We start from the raw sequence: 21,286 nt of genomic DNA, 5'->3' as shown, positions 1-21,286 counted from the left end.
GTATAGTATGACGTTTTTTTCCTGCAAAAAAAGTCCAAATTTTTTTCGACCTCAAAATGTCATAAAAAAACGTCATGGTATAGTATGGCGTTTTCTTCGGCCAAAAAAAGTCATAATTTGGTATGACCTCAAAATGTCATAAAAAACGTCATAGTATAGTATGGCGTCAAATTCGGCCAAAAAACGTCATACTTTAGTATGACCTCAAAATGTGCCAAAAAACATCATAGTATAGTATGGCGTTTTTTTCGGGCAAAAAAAGTCAAAATTTTTTTCGGCCTCAAAATGTCATAAAAAACGTCATAGTATAGTATGGCGTTTTTTTCGGCCAAAATAAGTCAAAAATTTTTTCGACTTCAAAATGTCATAAAAAACGTCATAGTATAGTATGGCGTTTTTTTCGGGCAAAAAAAGTCAAAAAAATTTTTTTGACCTCAAAATGTCATAAAAAACGTCATAGTATAGTATGGCGTCAAAATCGGCCAAAAAAAGTCATACTTTAGTATGACCTCAAAATGTGCCAAGAAACGTCATAGTATAGTATGGCGTCAAAATCTGCCAAAAAAAAGTCATAATTTGGTATGACCTCAAAATGGCATAAAAAACATGATAGTATAGTATGGCGTTTTTTTCGGGCAAAAAAAGACAAAAAATTTTTTCACCTCCAAATGTCATAAAAAACGTCATAGTATAGTACGCCGTTTTTTTCGGGCAAAAAAAGTGAAAATTTTTTTTGACCTCAAAATGTCATAAAAAACGTCATAGTATAGTATGGCGTTTTTTTCGGCCAAAAAAAGTCATACTTTAGTATGACCTCAAAATGTGCCAAAAAACATCATAGTATAGTATGGCGTTTTTTTCGGGCAAAAAAAGTCAAAATTTTTTTCGGCCTCAAAATGTCATAAAAAACGTCATAGTATAGTATGGCGTTTTTTTTTCGGCCAAAATAAGTCAAAAATTTTTTCGACTTCAAAATGTCATAAAAAACGTCATAGTATAGTATGGCGTTTTTTTCGGGCAAAAAAAGTCAAAAAAAATTTTTTGACCTCAAAATGTCATAAGAAACGTCATAGTATAGTATGGCGTCAAAATCGGCCAAAAAAAGTCATACTTTAGTATGACCTCAAAATGTGCCAAGAAACGTCATAGTATAGTATGGCGTCAAAATCTGCCAAAAAAAAGTCATAATTTGGTATGACCTCAAAATGGCATAAAAAACATGATAGTATAGTATGGCGTTTTTTTCGGGCAAAAAAAGACAAAAAATTTTTTCACCTCCAAATGTCATAAAAAACGTCATAGTATAGTACGCCGTTTTTTTCGGGCAAAAAAAGTGAAAATTATTTTTGACCTCAAAATGTCATAAAAAACGTCATAGTATAGTATGGCGTTTTTTTCGGCCAAAAAAAGTCATACTTTAGTATGACCTCAAAATGTGCCAAAAAACGTCATAGTATAGTATGGCGTCAAAATCGGCCAAAAAAAGTCATAATTTGGTATAACCTCAAAATGGCATAAAAAACGTCATAGTATAGTATGGCGTTTTCTTCGGCCAAAAAAAGTCATACTTTAGTATGACCTCAAAATGTGCCAAAAAATGTCATAGTATAGTATGGCGTCAAAATCGGCCAAAAAAAGTCATAATTTGGTATAACCTCAAAATGGCATAAAAAACGTCATAGTATAGTATGGCGTTTTTTTCGGCCAAAAAAAGTCAAAAATTTTTTCGACTTCAAAATGTCATAAAAAACGTCATAGTATAGTATGGCGTTTTTTTCGGGCAAAAAAAGTCCACATTTATTTTTACCTCTAAATGTCATAAAAAACGTCATAGTATAGTATGGCGTTTTTTTCGGGCAAAAAAAGTCAAAAAATTTTTTCACCTCCAAATGTCATAAAAAACGTCATAGTATAGTATGCCGTTTTTTTTCGGGCAAAAAAAGTCAAAATTTTTTTTGACCTCAATATGTCATAAAAAACGTCATAGTATAGTATGGCGTTTTTTTCGGCCAAAAAAAGTCAAAATTTTTTTCGGCCTCAAAATGTCATAAAAAACATCATAGTATAGTATGGCGTCAAATTCAGCCAAAAAAAGTCATACTTTAGTATGACCTCAAAATGTGCCAAAAAACGTCATAGTATAGTATGGCGTCAAAATCGGCCAAAAAAAGTCATAATTTGGTATGACCTCAAAATGGCATAAAAAACGTCATAGTATAGTATGCCGTTTTTTTGGGGCAAAAAAAGTCAAAAAAAATTTTCACCTCAAAATGTCATAAAAAACGTCATAGTATAGTATGGCGTCAAAATCGGCCAAAAAAAGTCAAAATTTTTTTTGACCTCAAAATGTCATAAAAAACGTCATAGTATAGTATGGCGTCAAAATCGGCCAAAAAAAGTCAAAAAAATTTTCCACCTCCAAATGTCATAAAAAACGTCATAGTATAGTATGGCGTTTTTTTCGGGCAAAAAAAGACAAAATTTTTTTTCACCTCAAAATGTCATAAAAAACGTCATAGTATAGTATGGCGTTTTTTTTGGGCAAAAAAAGTCAAAATTTTTTTCGACCTCAAAATGTCATAAAAAACGTCATAGTATAGTATGGCGTCAAAATCGGCCAAAAAAAGTCAAAAAATTTTTTTGACTTCAAAATGTCATAAAAAACGTCATAGTATAGTATGGCGTCAAAATCGGCCAAAAAAAGGCATACTTTAGTATGACCTCAAAATGTGCCAAAAAACGTCATAATATAGTATGGCGTCAAAATCGGCCAAAAAAAGTCATACTTTAGTATGACCTCAAAATGTGCCAAAAAAACGTCATAGTATAGTATGGCGTCAAAATCGGCCCTAAAAAAGTCATACTTTAGTATGACCTCAAAATGTCATAAAAAACGTCATATTATAGTATGGCGTCAAAATCGGCCAAAAAAAGTCATACTTTAGTATGACCTCAAAATATGTCAAAAAAGGTTATGTATAGTAATGCTTCACAATAGGCCAAAAAAAAGTCATACTTTAGTATGGCCTCAAAATGTCATAAAAATGGTCATAGTATAGTAAGACTTCAAAATAGGCCAAAATAAAGTCATACTTTAGTATGGCCTCAAAATGTCATAAAAATGGTCATAGTATAGTAAGGCTTCAAAATAGGCCAAATAAGTCATACTTTAGTATGGCCTCAAAATATGCCAAAAAAACCTCGGTTCTTTTTAGTGAGCCGAGCCAGAAGAGCCGGTTCTTTAAAAAGTGCCAGAATTCCCATCACTAGACCTTATACTTACCTCATGTTGCCTTTAGGGACATATGTGCATACAATTATACATATCATATTTACCTGTAGAGAATATTAATTACAGCATCATATAACATCAACTATAATTATAATAATAATATTAAAGCAAACAGAGCTCTTGCATCGGAATAGTATTGGTATTTGCAGATATCCAAATTCAGGTATCGGGATCGGACTGGAAGTGAAAAAATGTGGATCAGTGCATTCCTACACTCAACTTCCCCACCCACGAGGATCAGAATCTGAATGGGTGCAGAGTTACTATTATGCCCCTGGAAAATTACCCCATGCTCCCAACAGGGTGCATATAAAACTAAAAAATAAACTTTGCTGGTAAAAAAAGTTTAAGTGAAATTAAAAAAAAATTAAGTAGATGGTATGTTTTCAACATTGTTCAGTTACAATGAGAAAACCTTTGTTCCACAAACGGATTCACACGTTTACTGTAATGTTACAGTGCACGGATTCACACGTTCACTGTAATGTTACTTTTTAAATCTAGACCCTTTTAGAAATATGTAAACCACAATGATAAATGAATAAAAGTTTAACTCTCTGATGAGGTACATTCATTTCTGGCTACTCTGCCTGTTCTCCATTACCCACAAAAATCCACTCAACCATAGATAATTTTCCAATCCAAATTAAAACCAGGAGTTTGATTAACAGCCATAATAAATGCAATAAAGCAAAGACTTAAAAGGGGATTTTTGAATGGAAACAATCAGTGAATCATGTCCGTAACGGTTAGCTTTCATTTTGCCTCTTATCTCCGACTAAACACTGAACGGAGCTCCGCTCTGCTGCCAGCTGATTATTGAAAAATAACAAGAACACTGTGTTTGTCATAAACAGTTTTTGGAAAGGGTAAGAACTGTCAGATTAGACCTGTAGAGGGGCAGTGACAGCTTCAGAGCAGCCATGTGAAAATCCCATCACCCTCTGGTGTCCCTCCTTTGAAAGCTGCCGTAGCTCACAGTGGGGATTGCCACAGAAACAACAAGCTCGGTCCAATCTGTCTGACTGGATACACATCTTTTGTGTGCCATTTGTTTATAACCTCTGTCTTTATTGTGCTTTGAGGACAGAGCCCTTTCAAGTGACAGATGGGTGGCACTTTTGAACACGTCATGTGGTCCTCCAGGAGCCTACACCATGAGCAGTGTGCTCATGAAGCCTGTGGAAAATGCACTGCCCAGACGTTTAGGGGCACTGGAGGATCATTCTCGAAAAAACACAATCATCATAGTTGCCGTTGTTTGAACTGAGGGCATGAAACTTGCATGCGTTATGGGTTAACCAGCCAGGAGACGAGCCAATTCCAGCATTACAACTAATTATGCAAATTACATTCCAGTCATATCACCAGAGCATCATAAATCTGAGCTAAATTCAATGTGTGGAAATGAGCTCCAACAACAACTTTAAAGAGAAAATCCACCCACAAAACAGACTTTTAAAGACTGTTTCTACTCCAGGGATTCAGTCGATTTTACACTCACTGCTCTCACCCAGAATAGAAATAAGAAGCTCAAGACATTATCTGATGAGGTGTTATGATTTAGATTTGTTTCACTGACACAGAATCAGTGCCGAATCAATGGAGAAGAGGAATTTTTGAACATCTTGTGATCCAGCTAAATGACATGAATGTAGAGCAGCCCTCACACCTGTGAATTAGAGGACGTGTTTATAATCCACTTAAAGGTCTGGAGACTTTTTTCGTTATTTACTGTCTGTGGAACAGCTGCATCGTCACTGTAGTCTGTCTCTTTAGATTTCAGCCGGTCCAAGACTGAGCTATGTATCTGTTTTTTGGGTGGATTTCCTTTTGGAAAAAAAAAGATATTTCTTCCAGCATCAAGGGTGGCAGCACTGTCTCACACTTTGTCCCTCCGTATGAAGCCATTATCACTCCATTCATTTCCAGACTTCTCTCCGCCTGCTCCTCCTGGTAAACACAAGGCAGAAAAGCGTGATGGAGGAATCACAAGGATAGGCACCATACCAGATGCAGGCCCACAAACACTACAATAGATAAATTGTGCATATACATCTGGTTCTTATGATTTCAGCCCTTTAGATTTTGGTTGGCAGAGGCACGAGAGCACCAGAGCATCCTTATAAATTATTAAAGCTTACTTCTTTAAAGATTACAAAAACCATAGGAATTCCAAGCTGCAGGCCCATGGCTCTGTGAAAGTGTTCCAGGACCAAAGAAAAAGATGCAAAAAACAGGGAGCTGAGCACTGATTTCAGACAACCAAGTAAAGCTTGTTAGCAATCATAAATCACATTTATTCACTGCCTCAGGATTACATTAATCTCCCATAAGCTTCAGTACTCACAGTTAAAAATTCCTTAGCTTTACAGCAGTGAGTAAAAAGTGTTCTATTAGAGTACAATCAACTAGTTGAATAATCCAAACCAAAGGTTTTGCTCATAGTACTAGCAAGATCTGAATTCAGCCTTGTGCTGCCAGTTTTCCCTGAAAGGGAACCTTGAAATAAAATCCACTTAAGCCCTCTGTCTCCCCCTCCAGAGTGTAGTTAAATCCTGGCTGTGTATGGACATGATTACAGAGTGCCACAGGTTTTACATTAGTGCAGGACCTTGACTTCCAGCAGGAAACCTGGTGCACGGGTCAATTATGGCTATACCTTGTTTTGTTTAAAGACGGAGGATGTGTTCTTCATGCTCAAACACACAGGCTACACCTGAGAATTAAACAGTAACAACGTCCACATCTACGCCTGAATTATAAATAAATAAAACACAGCTTGTGGGAGGCACAGTACTCTTGGAAGAAAAAGCAGACTAGGGTTATTGTGAGGGGATGCCGGTGTGCTCCTGTGCTGCATATGGCTACAGCGAGGCCTGCATGTGAACACAGCGGAGGCAGATCTGTTTGCTCAGCAGCTGAGTGGGGACACGGAGATGCTCCTTTCACACTGAGCTGAGCACTGACAATCAGGGCTTTGTCAGGGAGGCATCTGCTGTTACAGCTCACAGGAAGAATACATGTCGCTTTAAAAAGTGCTCTCAGTGGGGTTATCGGTGTTGAAGATTAGGTGGCTTCATGTCAACAAACACAAAATGCATGTACATAGTGGGGTTTTAACAGTAATGTATAGTCTTTCTTTACAGGGTATGTCAAGGACAAACAGGTCCAGTTTGTCCAAAAAACTACTAAGTTTAGTCCTTGTTTTAAGAGGGATGAGGTCTCTAACTCAGACTTGATGTGATGTAAATAAGCCCTGGGGTTCAAAATGTCAGTAAGGCTTCATTCAGAACTGTTTTTACTAAATAGCTACTGAGAACAACTGGTAACAAACCAGCATTCAAATACTATAAAATAAACAAATAAAAGCTGTATAGGTTTTTTTAACAATATAATTTATTAGAGGTTTTCAAGTTAGAATAAACCCTGCACTGATATTGCCATTGGTCAATAGTTAGATAAGGCTTAAATAAATGATAATAGCTACAGTAGCTCGCTATTCTAATTGTCAGTGCAGGACCTGTGTTGAAATTCTTTGTAAGAGCTTTTACACCAGATTGAATTTCATAGCAAATAATTGACAAGAAAGGCAGACAAGAGCCAACAGGAGACCCACAGAATACACTTGTTCCCAGAAATTACATATTAACTCAGCCACAGTTGTAACAATGGAGCCCCAAAGCCATGATTTGCATCACTGGCAGATAGAAGTCAAACCTGCCTTCCTCACATACCCAGCATAGCAGTGGCCTCATATTTTATTTGAGGACAAAAAGTAATTGTAAAATAAATATTTATCAGGTACCTAGAGATAGTGTGGTGGTTTTGTGACCTTGATAACCCTTGCACTAAACCCACATCCTCGTTGGTCAGTAATTGAATCACGCAAGGAATTTTTATTCAGTGCATCATGACCTGAACCAGAGGGTGGATTGACTATGTTCAGTCAGCAATCATTAACAATGTCAGCCCATTTTGGAAGGCAGCAGAGTTAAAATGAAACATGTCCTTATGACACCTACCATTCAGCTTCTTCTCAAAAGAAAAAAGAAAAAATTCACACAGGCCATCTGTAGCTGTGTATTCTCAATAAATAACATGGTCATACCAGTAGGAGTGAAAAAAGTGTATTTAGAGAATAGTTAACATTACCAATAAGTACCATCAACACAGGTATGAAGATTTAAAAATGTTCAAATTATTTTTCAGCGTTAAACCTTAGAGGTATACTTCCCTGTTTTAAGTCCCACTTGTGACCAGATTCAGTTCCTTCCTCTTGGGGGCAAATTACAGCCTCACTACGCCATCTTGTGTTAACCTGCAGATGTAACAACACAAGAAAGTCCACTGTACATGTAGCTTAAAAAAAAAACAATAACAAAGAGAAACCCAAAGGACAAAAACATATTTTTGGAGCATTTTATTTCTTTTCTGACAAATATATATATGAAGGTTTTCCTATCAAGGAAACATTCTTTCAAAGATACGTTTACAGCAAATTCATTCCTGCAAAGAGACAGGAAACATGGGAAATCATCAGAAGACATGATGGAACTACCTCTATTTGTGCCCAGGAAAGGTAAGGGTGCAATTTAATAATTGTAATGAATTTATGACAGTGATACAGGAGTCAGTCTGTTCATTTCTGGTAATGATAAAAAATAGAGTTGTTTCACACGCCAATGGGACATTTTTAAACATTTGTATTATCATGGGGTGAATTATTAGTTTAGCATCAAGGCACACAAGCATTGATAACCGTCAGAGGAGCATTGCTTTGTCTTTTTTTTTTTTTTTGCCAAGATATTGGTCCCATTGGGCAGTACAACTGTACAAACTACAGAATAATTATAATAATAAAAAAAAAACCATAACATAGGGCTTGGTTTGCAGGAGAACAACAAAAGGAAAATCTCAAAAAAAAATTTAGATCAATAATGTACACAGAAATATTGATTAGGCTTGAGACAATAGTTCTTAAGTACGGTGGCTGTGACATCTCATAAGCTTTACTCAAACCTGCTAACCGTGACGGAAGACCTGCAACTCTTACAGAGGGTGGAGCTCAGACAGGGATCTCTTTTTCTGCTGTATGAACTCCTGTAAGCTTCTTTTTCCTTGCCTGAAGTTGCTCTCTCTCCTTGAAAACGGCAAGATGACCTGGAGTCTGAGGAGAGTCTCAATGTTACTAAAACTTCTAATCTGTGACGTCTTGAGAGTATCGAGCACTGTAGTTGGGAGATAGCCAGCCAGGGGATCCAACCATTTCTCCTTCCATGACCTCATTTCAGAGTGAAGGGAGACCTGATCTGGCAAGTCCTCTTTGTACAGGCGGAACACAAGACCACTAAGAATGCTGGTTTCTACTTTGGACATTGCGTAAGGCACAATCTCCAGACACCTCAAAGTATCCAGTACCTTCTCTGTGAAGAGGTCGTCAATCTCCGCTACTGAGTGCTCTACAATCTTGATGCTCACTGATTCTTTGTAAAACTCGCTCAGTGGCTCTAGAAGCACCGAATGCAACATTGTGACATGGAGTTTAGAAGCCAGCGTGACAGCTTCCTCAAACCAGGCCTTGTGATGGGTGTCAATATCACTCCTCAGTTTAGTGAGGGATGCTTTGAGATCGGGCAGATTATTCACAGCGAGTAGCATGTCTAATGGTTTGCCCTGCAGAGACTGACTGAGCTTTTTAGTGACGCTCAAGACGTTTTTCTGCACAACTGTCGACAGGATGAACTCAAGGTTTCGGACCGCGTCGAAGAACTGCGATGCCTGCTGCCGGTTTGAAACACTTCCCTCCCCTTTCAGCTCATTCAAGCAGAGCGTGACTGCTTCTAAAATCTCCACCATCACTTCATGCATGTCATGGCTCTTCTCCCAGTTCTTGATGAGTTTGTCCCTCAGCTCGTTGCCCTTTCCTTCGTCATGCTGGAACACGTGAAGGATTGTGTCTTCCAGTTTGTTCTGGCGTTCTACATCCTCTGTGAGCCAATGTAATATTTTACCTATGAGAACTGCTCCATCAGCTGCTTCTTCAGCAGGAGAAGATTTAGCCAGCCACACATTAAGAGACAAAGCAGAGCTGAGAGTTCTTACAGCCTGGGGGTATTTCTTAGCTATAGCTAAACTTACAGCCCTCATCTGAGCTCCTACTTCACCAACACTCAGCAAGGCCTGTCCTCTACAGTACTCCATGTTGAGACCCCACTTCTCAGACAGCGCAATCTCAATAGCCTCTGCAAGAATAACCGGGTCTTCTACAAAAGGGACGAAAGCCAGTGTTTCCTCACACTGCATGTCCTCTTTGTTTAGGTACCTGATGCACAAGGGGACATAGAGCTCGCCATCAATTTCAACAGCTCGCTCAGTTATAACTGTGAAGAACTGAGAGTCCCAGAGTTCCTTGAGGATTTGTTCACGTACTTCTGGTTCATAGAAAGACACTGCTTTTCTTGGTCCTTGAACGACCTCCAGGACCACCTCACTGTCAGCCAAATTCACCTCTCCATCAGCGGGCATCTCTGCTACACCGGAGGCTTGCGATTCTGTTGGTGCCCCTGGTTTTTCTTCAGTGCCTCCTGATTTCAAAAATTAAAAACTAAATTAAAACAGAACTATACACAGTTATTTCTTCATTATCTAGTTGCTGTGAATGCACTTACCATGGTCCAACTTTAGTCCTTGCAAAGTTCCCATCACCTAAAAAATAAAAACTTTGGTTACTGACTGTGAAAAGATTTTAATTTTGTTCTGTTCTGCAACATGATGAAGAAAATTATGATCCAGGGCTTTGACTAGTGAATATTTTTATTATCAATTTATTCATTATTATTAATTTTGTGACTAATTATTTATTTGTTAGGTGTTTAAAATATCAGAAAATTGAAAAATGCCCATTGCAAGTTCCCAGAACTTAAAGTGACACCTTCAAATGCCTCATTTTGTCTGACCAACAGTCCAAAACCCAAAGATTTACTATCACAGAAGACTGAAATCTGAAATATTTACATTTGGAAAGCTGTACATTTTTACCAAGAAAATCACTAGAAAATCAAATGTGTAGACAATGTGCAAGAACTGGCCCACTGTTAAATTCATACTCCAAACAAACGGGGGGTAGCACATTATGACCAGAAAGTTGGGCTGCCCACCCCTATTATAAGAAACAAGGACATGCACTGTTATTTCTTCACATTCTGTTGATAATCTTAGTTCGTTTTTGAATCTTTTAAACTAAAATATTTACATACTGCCCATTTAATCAATTCTGAAAATCACAGCTGAAATTCCTGTTGATCAATCGACTAACTGTTGCAGATCTAGTTTGATCTAAATAAAAACCAACAACAAAGAAAAACATTTACCTGGGACAGACATGGACGGCTCTCTGGATCCACCTCCATGCACTTCTCAATGACCTCTGGTAGTCTCTGCAGTGTTGTGCAGTGAGAGCGGAGCATTACATGATCCATTCTGCTGCCTTTGCATAGAGTGTTTTTTAACAGATCCCTCATGGAATTCAGCGTGGTCTTCATCAGATCACACTCCATACTGACACTCGGCAGGACAGCCACTAGCCTAAGCAGCAAGGTAACGGCTGGGTGGCTTTTTGACTCAGGATGGACTAGTGTTTCAGCAATGGATGTTGGAGGAGCAACATCCTGGTATTTCTCTCTCCAGACAGCGGCCCAGGCATTGATCTCCTGCTCGGCCGCTTCTGGCTCAGGAACATCTGCAAGATAGAGGCTGAATGGCTTGTCTGTGGACTCCGTCAGAACAGGCTGTGGATTGCAGGAGGGCAGCAGCGACAGGACCGACAGGGCCTTTAAGTGGCTGTCTGAGAAGCTGTACTTCATCTCATCAATGAGACTTCTGAGGAGAGGTACGCTCAGGTTTTCTCTGTAATAAACCTCGGGAGATTCATAGTTGTTGGCTTCCTCTGAGAAGCACACTTGTTCAGGAGCTACCTTGGTTGCTAGCTGGAAGGCCTGCTCAAACCACGTGGAGTGCACAGTGCTCACATTTTCTAACATTTTGTTAAGAGTCTCTATGATTGAAGGGATTTTTTCCACCTCACAGAGAATATCAGCAGGATTTCCACAGCGGAAGACAGTGCTACAGTTACGAAGAGGAGCACAAGCGTTCTTCAAAATCACAAGGGTGACAATGAAATCCATATTTCTCAGAGCGGTAGAGAGAACTTGTGCATGCATTGACTTGGCACCCGTGGCGCTAGAGCTAACAGCATCTAGGCAGCTGAGAATCCCCTCTAATGTGTCAGCGAGTATGTCAAAGAAGTCTTCTCTCTTTTTCCACCTCGAACAACAAGTTTCTGGAATTTCCTCCAGGGCCTCTCTTGGCATATTTAAAAGCCCATCGACGGCCTGCGCTAACTGACCCTCCAGACAAGGAGATTCATCGAAGAACAGCAGCAAGTCTTCTGTGATGTCCAGCATTTTTGCTACTGAAGGGCAAGGCACACTTCCTGCCAGCCAATGGGCAAGGCCACAAGACTCACTGGGTGTCACAACAGAGAGCGGATAGCTCTTGAGGAAATCCAAAGACATTTTCTTCAGGCTTTGGTAACCTGAGCCCAAGTGCATGAACGCTTGACCTCGACAGTGAGACATCGGTAAGCCCCAGTCTTCGGTGAGAATCTTTGCCAGGTTTTTCGCTTGTGTATCAACATGACAGCTTTCATCAAATGGTAAGAAACCCATGAGCTCTACTTTAGGAGCAGACTCTCCAACGTACCTGACAAAAACGGGTAGATGTGTCTTGTCAGCAATTTTAACGGGTTTGTCTGTGATAAGTGAGAAGAATGGAGACTCCTGTATTTCCTTGAGTATGACATCTCTGATTCCGTTTATGAGGAGGTTCACCATCTCATCATCACCTATACAAGGTGTGCTTTTGTTCTCTCTTCCAAACCAGTGGCACATGCTGAGCTCCTGGATGAAAACTTCTCTGTCCTCTCCTGACAGGTCAGACAGACTGCTATTCTTTTTACCCAGTCGAGCGGCCTGTCTGAATACCGTTGCCAAACTTTGACGATTATCTCCTGCGTGCCCATTCTCATCTGCTGGTTTCATGTCTTGGTCCTCAATCTTATCAGGAGAGTGCTCAATTTTGGGCTCCTCAGCTTCCTCCTTGACAGAGTCGACTAAATATATCAGGGAGAAAAACAACACAGCACAACAGGACTGTTATGGCAAACTTTCAAATCAAAAACAAAACAAGAATGAACAAAGAAAAAAACAACTTTCAATAACTTCACATCGCCATTAGTTTAGTCACTCTTATTACTTAGACTTAGACTGTTAGACTGTTAATAAATATGTAATCAAAACACCATACCTTCCATATTGTTTTCAGAGTTCCTGGTGAAACTTTTGGATTCCTTGTCCTGTAAGTACATCAAGGTACATAAAAATTAGTCTGACATTTGTATACTTAATAAAATAATAAAAAAAAATAGAAATTTAACACACTGTCATTTTAATTAAAGAATACAAGCACGTACCAGACAAATACCCTCCAAGGCCTGCGGAGTAACCTTCAGACACTGGGTCACCATGCGGTCCAGGTCTCTGCTGAAGTCTGTGCCCACCTGCAGCATAGCCAAGCACGAGGACCTGTCTTTAGGATTTGTATTTCTCAGGTAGTCTTGGAACTTCTTGTGGCGCATTACGACACCACAGTCCTCCAGTGCTGTGCTGGGTAGCACGGACATAATCCTGAGCAGCGCATTGATGTTCCCAAAGTACTGCATGAGTGGCAGACGTAGTGTGTGAAATATGGAACTTGGGATGGTCACAGATGCCACTTTGGTCTTCCAGGTTACTCTCCAACAGCACAGCTCTGTGAAGAAGTTGTCAGCATCTGGGAGATCACTGCTGTAGAGAGGAGGCTTTGACTTCAAGCTCTCAAACATGTAACTGACTGTAACTGAGCATGGAACCAGGGAGAGGAAGTTGAGAGCTTCTTTGTGGTCTTCTGAAAAGTGATCCTTCACTGCATTGATAAGGTTATCGACTAGGGGCACACTTAAGCCATCTTTGTAAAACCCAACTGGCTTTATCATGCCATCCCTTGGCAAACAGTTTTCAGGCACTTCGATCTGCACTCTTAGACTCTGTGCCATTGCACAAGCCTCATCGAACCAGTTCTGGTGAAACAACTTCATGTTCGTCTTTACTCGGTTCAGAGTGGCCACAATGCCACTGATTTGGCAAAGCTGGGATGCGGCACTGAAGTGGTCCTTCTGGAGACCTGCACTCAGCTCTCTGGTAAAGGAGGACGCATTCTTTAAGACCACCATTGCAATGATGAAATCAAACTCCATCACCTTGCAGAGAAGCGCCCCAGCTTGTTCAGACAGAGAGGCTTTCCATCTCTGAGGGTTGTTCTTGATTTTCTCCAGGCATTCAACCAGGGGCTCCAACATCTGCACAAACACCTCATAAGAATCGTGCTTCTCCTGCCAAAGGGAACAGAACTTCCCTTGTAACTCTTGGACTTTTTCATAGCTCTCTCTAAGACCAATGGCTATTACATGGTCGACCTGTTTTTCTAAAATAGCACTGCTACCAAAAAACATCAAAACCTCTTCAAATGTATCCAGGGCTCTTTTAACAGCAGGCACTGGGATGGATTTTGACCACCATGTGTTGAAAGAGTAGGAAGAGCAGTGTGTGCTTATAGCAAGAGGATATTTCTCCTGAACTTTGCAGGCAAAGGCTTTCAGCTTGTAGGAGACATCACCAGACCCAAGGTACGCTTGCCCTCTGCAGTTATTCAAATCAAGCCGCCACTCGACTGTAACTATTTCCATGAGACGCTGTACCATAGCATCACAATCGAGATCTGCCTCAAGGAATCCCATCAACTCCAGCCGCATGACATCAAAACTGTCCACAAACCTAAGGAAAAGTGGGAGATAGTCCTTCTCCCCCAGTTTCACTACACGGTCAATGAACAAGGAAAAGAATGAACTCCCCACCTCTGTAAGGATTCCCTCCCTGACAGCGTTCTCACACACAGTGAGAACTTCTTTCATTTCAGACTTGGTCACATACTCGACCTCTCCGTCCTGAGCAGAAGTGTCACTGTGTAGCCTGCTCTGACTGCTGTATGCAGCCGTCACTGCAGCCTGCAAAGCAGATTTAAGAGCTTCTCTATCAGTCTCTGCACACTTCATCTCTACGAGCCTTTCAGCATCCATCTCTAGATTTATGAGTTGTAATTCCTCTTCAGTGTCCTTTTCAGCATGGTTTCCATGGGCTGCCACTGAAATGAAAAGTGAGAATGGTTGTGTAAGCTTATTGAATTGTATTAGTGGGGGACACACTGGTAAAGAAGCAAACAAGACTAGGTCTGTGTCAACCATTTTCAATGGAAAATAGCTAAAGCTGCTCGAAAAGTTGCTAAATGTCACTAGATGAGGTAATACGCTAATTAGCATATTAGTGGTACTGTTGATTTACATTCTGCATAGTGTCAGCCAGTTTCAGCCCTTTGTCTGTGTGCTTCTCTCCTCCTCTCTGTGCTCTCATATATATTCATTTAATACTGCTGAATTCCCAATAAAGCTGCTCTCATTTGCATGTTTTACTGTTTTTCAGAATACGTATGAAATAGTGACTGAAACACAGCCTATGAAGATACATGTTAATCAGCAGTCACTTCCAGGACATTTCCAAGCTGCTGCTCTGCTCTGTCAAAATCCTGATTTTATAACCATGACGCCGTCTTTTTTGGTGAAAAAAGGAAAAAAAAAAGAAAGAAGTCAGTAAATCAAATCAAACAAATGCACTAAGTTGGCAACACTGCATGTAAAAGCCCCTCCTGATGACATAACTGTTGGCGCCAATTAATTTTGAAAGAGCAATGGCCAATGACGAAACTCCAACACTTGGCCAGCCACTTGGTGCGACTTCATCAGTCAGTCAACCAGTCAAAGACAGCCATCTGCATTTATAGGGCTGGCTCTGCTGTCACAGTCCAGAAAAAAAAAACGTGTATACTGAAGACTGCAGTTTAACAAAAATACTAATCAACTTGCTCAAGTGATTTCCACTGAAGTGCATGTTCAATTCCAAAACTTACACATTAACTTTTCATATTGCTAAAAATATACTGTAACCTTCATTCTGTAACCTCAGCATCTTTGTGTATAAAGCTGTATTGTGAGAAAAGCACTGCCTAAAAATATCGTTTTGTTTTGGATTTATGTGGTAGAACAGCCTTGGCATTAATCACAGATTGCAGCATGTTAATGAACGATTTTAAAAATCACTCACCTTTGGAAGGCTTCTCTTTTGTATCATCATCCTGTAACACACACACACACACACACGGTCACAAACACAATACAATGTATTTTTAGGTAGAAAAGTTTCTTTATCACTAAAGTGAGCTATGAAATTTTAATAAAATCCTGCTAATGAAAGTCTACGAACCTTTTGCAGCAGCTGCAGGATGTCTGGATGCTTTTGGACATATGAGTCCACCATTTGTTCAACACTGAAGTGCACATCCTGGTTCACATAGACATACGCCATGCTGCACTGTCTTTGGTCCTCTGGTGTGGCACTCAGGTAGGAGTGGCACCGCTCCAGTACCATATGGTATTGACCATACACATCTGCCTCTGCATTTACACATGGAACAGTGCCTAACACCCTCAGCAAGCTCTGCACATTTGGGTAAAACCCAATGTCTGGAATCTTGAGCGTAGCAAACACGGTGGTTGGTAGGATTCTGCGTTTGCTTGCATGCCTCCATTTCACTTCCCAGCAGCCAAGCTCTTCGTAGAATGTGTCTGGCCTCGCCAGGTTGTTCAAGTTGGCATCTGCTACTTTATCTCTGCGAATGCTGAAATTGTGGTCAGCCATGTAAGATGGCACTAACGAGAGCCATCGGAGAATCCTCACCATCTCTGTGCTGAACACTCTCTTCACCTCTGCAACAAGATACTGCAAGATAGGCCGGCTCAGAGTTTCCCTGTAAAAGTCCTCCAGTGGTGTTTCGGTTGTGACTCCTTGGTCCGTCTCTGGTTTAGTGACCTCTGCTCCTAGTTTCTTGGCTCTGCCAACTGCATCTGAAAACCATTTCCTGTGGAATATTGCAAGCTCCTGTTGATATTTGTTTACCAGCTTTAAGGCATTGGAAATTGTGTACTGCAAGGTACTGCTGATGCTAATTATTCCCCTGAGACTTGAGTTGAGTATGCTGACACAACAGAGAGTGTTCTTCAGAACAACAAGTGTGATAATGAAATTGAAATTCTTCAGTACTGGCTTGAGCTTGGCCATCTGTTCAGCAGTGTCTTCATCTACCTTTGAAATCATTTCATTGATGCAGTTCAGGAATGGCTCCAGAATATCTAACATAGTCTGGAAGGCATCAGTGCTGTATTCCCAATTCCCACTGACAGCTGCTTTGACTCTGTCCACCTCCCCTTTTACATGCCCATATGTCATCTGGATCTTTCCTTCCAATCTCTTGGACAGCTCTGGCGTTCTCCTGAGTAATGAGGCCACCTCCTCTACAGTGTCTGCAACCTTCTGGATGGAGGGCACAGGCATGCAGCGAATAATCCATATGTTGAAGGCATATGGGTCACTCGGTGACAGAACTACTTGTGGAAACTCCTGCAGAATCCTGCAGGTGAGGTCTCGCATTTTCTGACACACACTTCCTGTAACCAGGTAAGTGAGTCCTCTGCAGTGCTCCATCCTCAGACCCCACTTGTTTCTCAACTCAGAGAGAAGCATGTAAAACAGATTCTCTGCATCCATGTCACATGGCAGGAACCCAATGAGGTGCTTTTGTGGGAACCCAGCTACTGTGACAGACCTGATGAAAACTGGGATTTGCTCCTTTCCCTCTATGCAGGTCACATCCTGAAGCAGTATGGAGAAAAATCGTGCCAGTCTGAGGCTGTTCTGGATCTCCTCCCGCATGAGGTCTTCGCTGAACTGGAGGATTTCTTTCTTGTCAATTTTCTCCACGCAGATACGATTGAGAGCTTGCTGACCCCTGGCACCTCCGATCGGCTCATCTGTGTTGATGTTTGCACCATTGATACTGAATCCAGTCAGTGCCAGGATCTCCTTAAAATATACTTTCAGAGTCTCTTTTGCTTTGGAGCTGGCCACGTCCTCTGGGCTGTGGTCATCTTTCTGCAGTTCAGGCACCGCACTGTTCTCTCCAGACAATTCATCTGTCTCCTCAGTCACTTCTGCTGTTGCTGTGTTTTCTGATGGGAAAGAGAGAAAAAAATGGATTAAAAGAGGAAGATGATTTTTCAGTGAATCTACAACAAGAGCTAATACATTTTAATATAGTCTAAATCCCGGGGGACTTAAACAAGGAATTTTTCAAGTATCAAGACATTCTGATGAAGTTAAACAGTCGCTGTACCTTTTGTTTTCTTCACAGACGTAGGTTCCTCTTCCGACTAGGAAGATGAAAAGGATAATTACATGTTTGCATTTTTCATGTCTGATGAAAAATCCAGTCATTTGCAGTCATTTAAAAAGCAGTCATTTCAAACACTGAAACACTTACAGGATCTCTAGCTCGTTTCCTGCTGTAGGTTGATTGATTATTCGCAGGTGTTGTAAAGTCAAATAGTGTTGGAACAGCATCTTCCCTTAAGACACAACTGGAGGCGCTCTGGAAAACAAAAAGCAGGAACTCACACTTTTATACCATGCCTCAACAGTCAAATTTACACAATAAACTGATCAAGGTGATCAAAGCTCATTATGCAGTCTGTTACACACTACATTCTAGTGCTGCAATGTAATTCTTAATGTTTATTTTCCTTTATTCCTCTTCTTTTTGGTACACATGCAGCTTATAGTGGCTTCATAAAATATTCAGACCCCTTCACCTTTTGCACTCATTGTGTTGTAGATTTAACTGTAATTGGATTAATTTGCCATTATTTCAATGACACACAATAACCCATAATGACAAAGTGAAAAAATCTTTTCTCTCATTTCCAAAAGTATTCAGACCTTTGATTCAGTACTTTGTAGAAGCCCCTTTAGCAACAGTTACAGCTTGGGGTTTTGTTGGGTGAGTCTCTAAAAGCTTTGCACACTTGTATTTAGGTAGTTTCTACCATACTTCCTGGCAGTTTTTCTAAAGCTCCGTCAGACTGGGTGGGAAGTGTCTGGGTGTCTGTTTGAGTCTGGGCTTTTGCTGGGCTGCTCAAGGACAGTCAGGGACTTGTCCCAAAGCCACTCCAGGATTGTCTTGGCTGTATTCATACTCCCCTAAATTCAGACCAGTCTCCCCCAGTGCTTTAGGAATGGTTTTATACCCTTGCCCTGATCTATGTCTCACCACAAAACTTTATTGCAGAGGTCTCTAATCAAATTCTAGACACATCTCAAAGATAATTAAAGGAAACAGGCTGCACCTGATCACAATCAGGAGTCCCACAGCAAAGGGTCTGAATACTTTTCAAAATAGCTTCATTTTTAATAAATTAGCAAAGATTTCTACACACATGTTTTCACTTTGTCATTATGGGCTGTTAAGTGTACACTGATGGGTAACAAGGGCTGATGTTTTGATTAGACTACAGTACACTATAATAACAAAACAGGGCACAAAATGACAATTCTTCTTCTCCTTGTTCTACAACAGACGCCAAAGATTTGCTTCTTACCTGATGAGAAATCATAGAGGGCTCAAAGTGCTTTGCACAAAGTCTGTACAGCTTATGCAACTGCTCAGGAGGTTCTGATGACAAATCTTGGCGACGACAGTTGTTCAGCCATTGCTTGCAGCTGAAAAACACAGGAGGGGGAGGCATAAATTGCTGGGGTCACAACCACAGATTTGAATATTACAATAGGAACTTTTCAAAACACATGTGAATGTTGTCTTCCATATTCTATGGATGTTAAATAATGACTTGATAAAAAGCCATTAAAGCTCTCAAAGGTTTGAGATTTCTAACACTGTTAATTTCAATTCATCAGTTTAACAAAAATAACATAGTGTTTATTCAATAATTATTGTTCTATTCTATTCTATTCTTATCTCAGAGAGTACAACTGTGTGAAAAACAAATAGTAAATTACTATTAGTCCCACAACATAGACAGACAAACACTACATTATTACCTTGGTACAAACCACTGTACATGCTATTTGTTTCAGCTGATAACTGAAACAACTTTAAAAATGCCAGTTGTTATGGTAAAAGAGTTTTAGAGAAACATAACATCCAGTCACAACCATGTTTGTGAGAGATGCTTTTGTTGCTTATTGCACATGCACAGTGCTGTTATGGGGCCGTATCTGCAACAATTACGTGGATTTAACAGACCCACTGATACAAATCTGCTTTGGTTAGCTGAATTTGTAACACAACTGTGCCTCAGAGTTAGCAATGAATGATAAAAAGAAAGAACAAATCAGCAGCACATTGCTGACTGAAGCCTTCACAATTATACATGAGCTCTTTTGCCTTTTATTCCCTCTCTCTCACTTCCTGTCAACTTATTTTATTGATGCATGCAGAGACTGGGGGTGTATAGAAATACCCACAAGCCAATAAGATTTACTTCCCTCTGTTTAACATAATATTAGGTGGATGCCAGTTAAAAAAAACGAGCACACAGAGCAAAAGGAGGGGAAGGAAAAACACAAACTCATTGCAGGGCCGGGTATTCAATTTGTTGAGACCCCGTGATGTATTAGTAGGCAGTCTTTCCTCTGGCTTAGAGGTTACGTTTCCTGTGCACACACGCAGTGTTGTGATCCAAGCAGATGAACTGCAGCTGTCATTCAATTACAGTTATTCATTTAATGCTACTCAATTGATTTTAAGCACGATAACACGCCTGTGATTGTGTAATACTACTGGGATCTCAAAGCGAAAAAAACAGCGCCAGTTATGAAACAGCAACAGGATAAAAAAGGGAGGCGCTAGACTGCTATTTATTCATACGGACATCACCTGTTAAAACGACGTAAATATAAGTTCCAGTTTATATAGTTTATAATGAACTGTAGAGCAAAATGGCGCAGTTTGGTAAGCGACAGCTACAATAACACCCAAAAGCACTATCACTGAGAGGCATTTTAATTTTCCTGAGCTAAGATCAGTCTTTCTATCGTTACACACTACTGAGACGGTAGGTGTCGTGTACCGATGGCGATTTAAATTACAGCAAAAAAGTTTGAAAAGTGTGGTTTCTCTTAGTTTGTGAAATGACTGAACATAAAGATAAATTGACGGAGCCACTATCAATCGCCAGTGTCGGTCTCAGAGCCTAAATGAATGAACGGAGCCGATTTCACATGGATTTTCTTTCAAGAGTAACTAGTCTGCGCCATTTTCGACAGAGTTGTGTCACTGTTAGCCAACATGATGTTAAGCTAACGCTAGAGCTAACAGTGGATAGCTAACACATTCATTGTGCATGCTCGGGGTTCATTTTTAACCCACATCTCAATGAAATAAACAGCACTCTTACCGCTCCGGATCCACAGGGAAGCTGAAAAGTGTAGTGGCTGATTCCCCTGGTTGATAATCACAGTTCACAGCGGCGCAGCAGTCAGTCATTTTGGACTGCAATGTAGCTAGCTAGTAAGTTAGCTAGCTTAGCTGGCGGTTGCAAGCTGGCAAGCCTACTATGAGCAAACCTGCAGGAGAGTCTACAGAGTCATGCCTCGGGCAAAACCTGCAATCCACGCAGTTGAGTTTCAGTGATATTTTCGCTTAATGTCTCTTTGGCAAACTAAGAACCTACTAATTCCATGCTTTCAAAAGTTGATGTTGCGTGGTGAGCCAAGAGTCGCCGAAAGCGTGTTATCCCATCAACCAGGAACTACACCATGCAGTATAAAATGTTACCCAGCAGAGGGCAGAGTGGCTCCGCCAGGCCCGGCCAAAGAGTTTCAGTGTCAAGATAATTTACATCCTATTCAGTTCTAACCGAACAAAGCAGGCGAG

At 40.4% G+C, this 21,286-nt stretch overlaps 1 protein-coding gene across 1 annotated transcript; it reads right to left on the bottom strand.

The window, feature by feature from the left end:
- Positions 1 to 7,700: 7,700 nt before the first annotated feature.
- On the bottom strand, positions 7,701 to 21,153 carry si:dkey-250d21.1. Its single transcript, XM_041051166.1, has 11 exons — positions 20,808 to 21,153; positions 18,990 to 19,110; positions 17,876 to 17,983; positions 17,729 to 17,765; positions 15,763 to 17,564; positions 15,604 to 15,634; positions 12,825 to 14,590; positions 12,659 to 12,707; positions 10,666 to 12,464; positions 9,964 to 10,000; positions 7,701 to 9,879 (listed from the first exon to the last, which is right to left on the bottom strand). Exons 1-11 carry the CDS (start codon positions 20,894 to 20,896, stop codon positions 8,345 to 8,347), a joined length of 7,374 nt encoding a protein of 2,457 aa, XP_040907100.1. The 5' UTR covers positions 20,897 to 21,153; the 3' UTR covers positions 7,701 to 8,344.
- Between the last annotated feature and the right edge of the window lie 133 nt (positions 21,154 to 21,286).

The sequence above is a fragment of the Toxotes jaculatrix genome, chromosome 12, assembly GCF_017976425.1.
Source record: "Toxotes jaculatrix isolate fToxJac2 chromosome 12, fToxJac2.pri, whole genome shotgun sequence".
Classification (NCBI taxonomy): domain Eukaryota; kingdom Metazoa; phylum Chordata; class Actinopteri; family Toxotidae; genus Toxotes; species Toxotes jaculatrix.
This window is presented reverse-complemented; position numbering and strand designations above follow the sequence as displayed.

Coding starts and splice junctions, on each gene's coding strand:
- si:dkey-250d21.1 (XM_041051166.1), bottom strand. CDS start 20,896: ATGACTGACTGCTGCGCCGCTGTGAACTGTGATTATCAACCAGGGGAA. Junction 19,111..20,807: donor TTCCCTGTGGATCCGGAGCG/GTAAGAGTGCTG, acceptor TGTGTTTTTCAG/CTGCAAGCAATGGCTGAACA. Junction 12,465..12,658: donor CTCTGAAAACAATATGGAAG/GTATGGTGTTTT, acceptor TGATATATTTAG/TCGACTCTGTCAAGGAGGAA.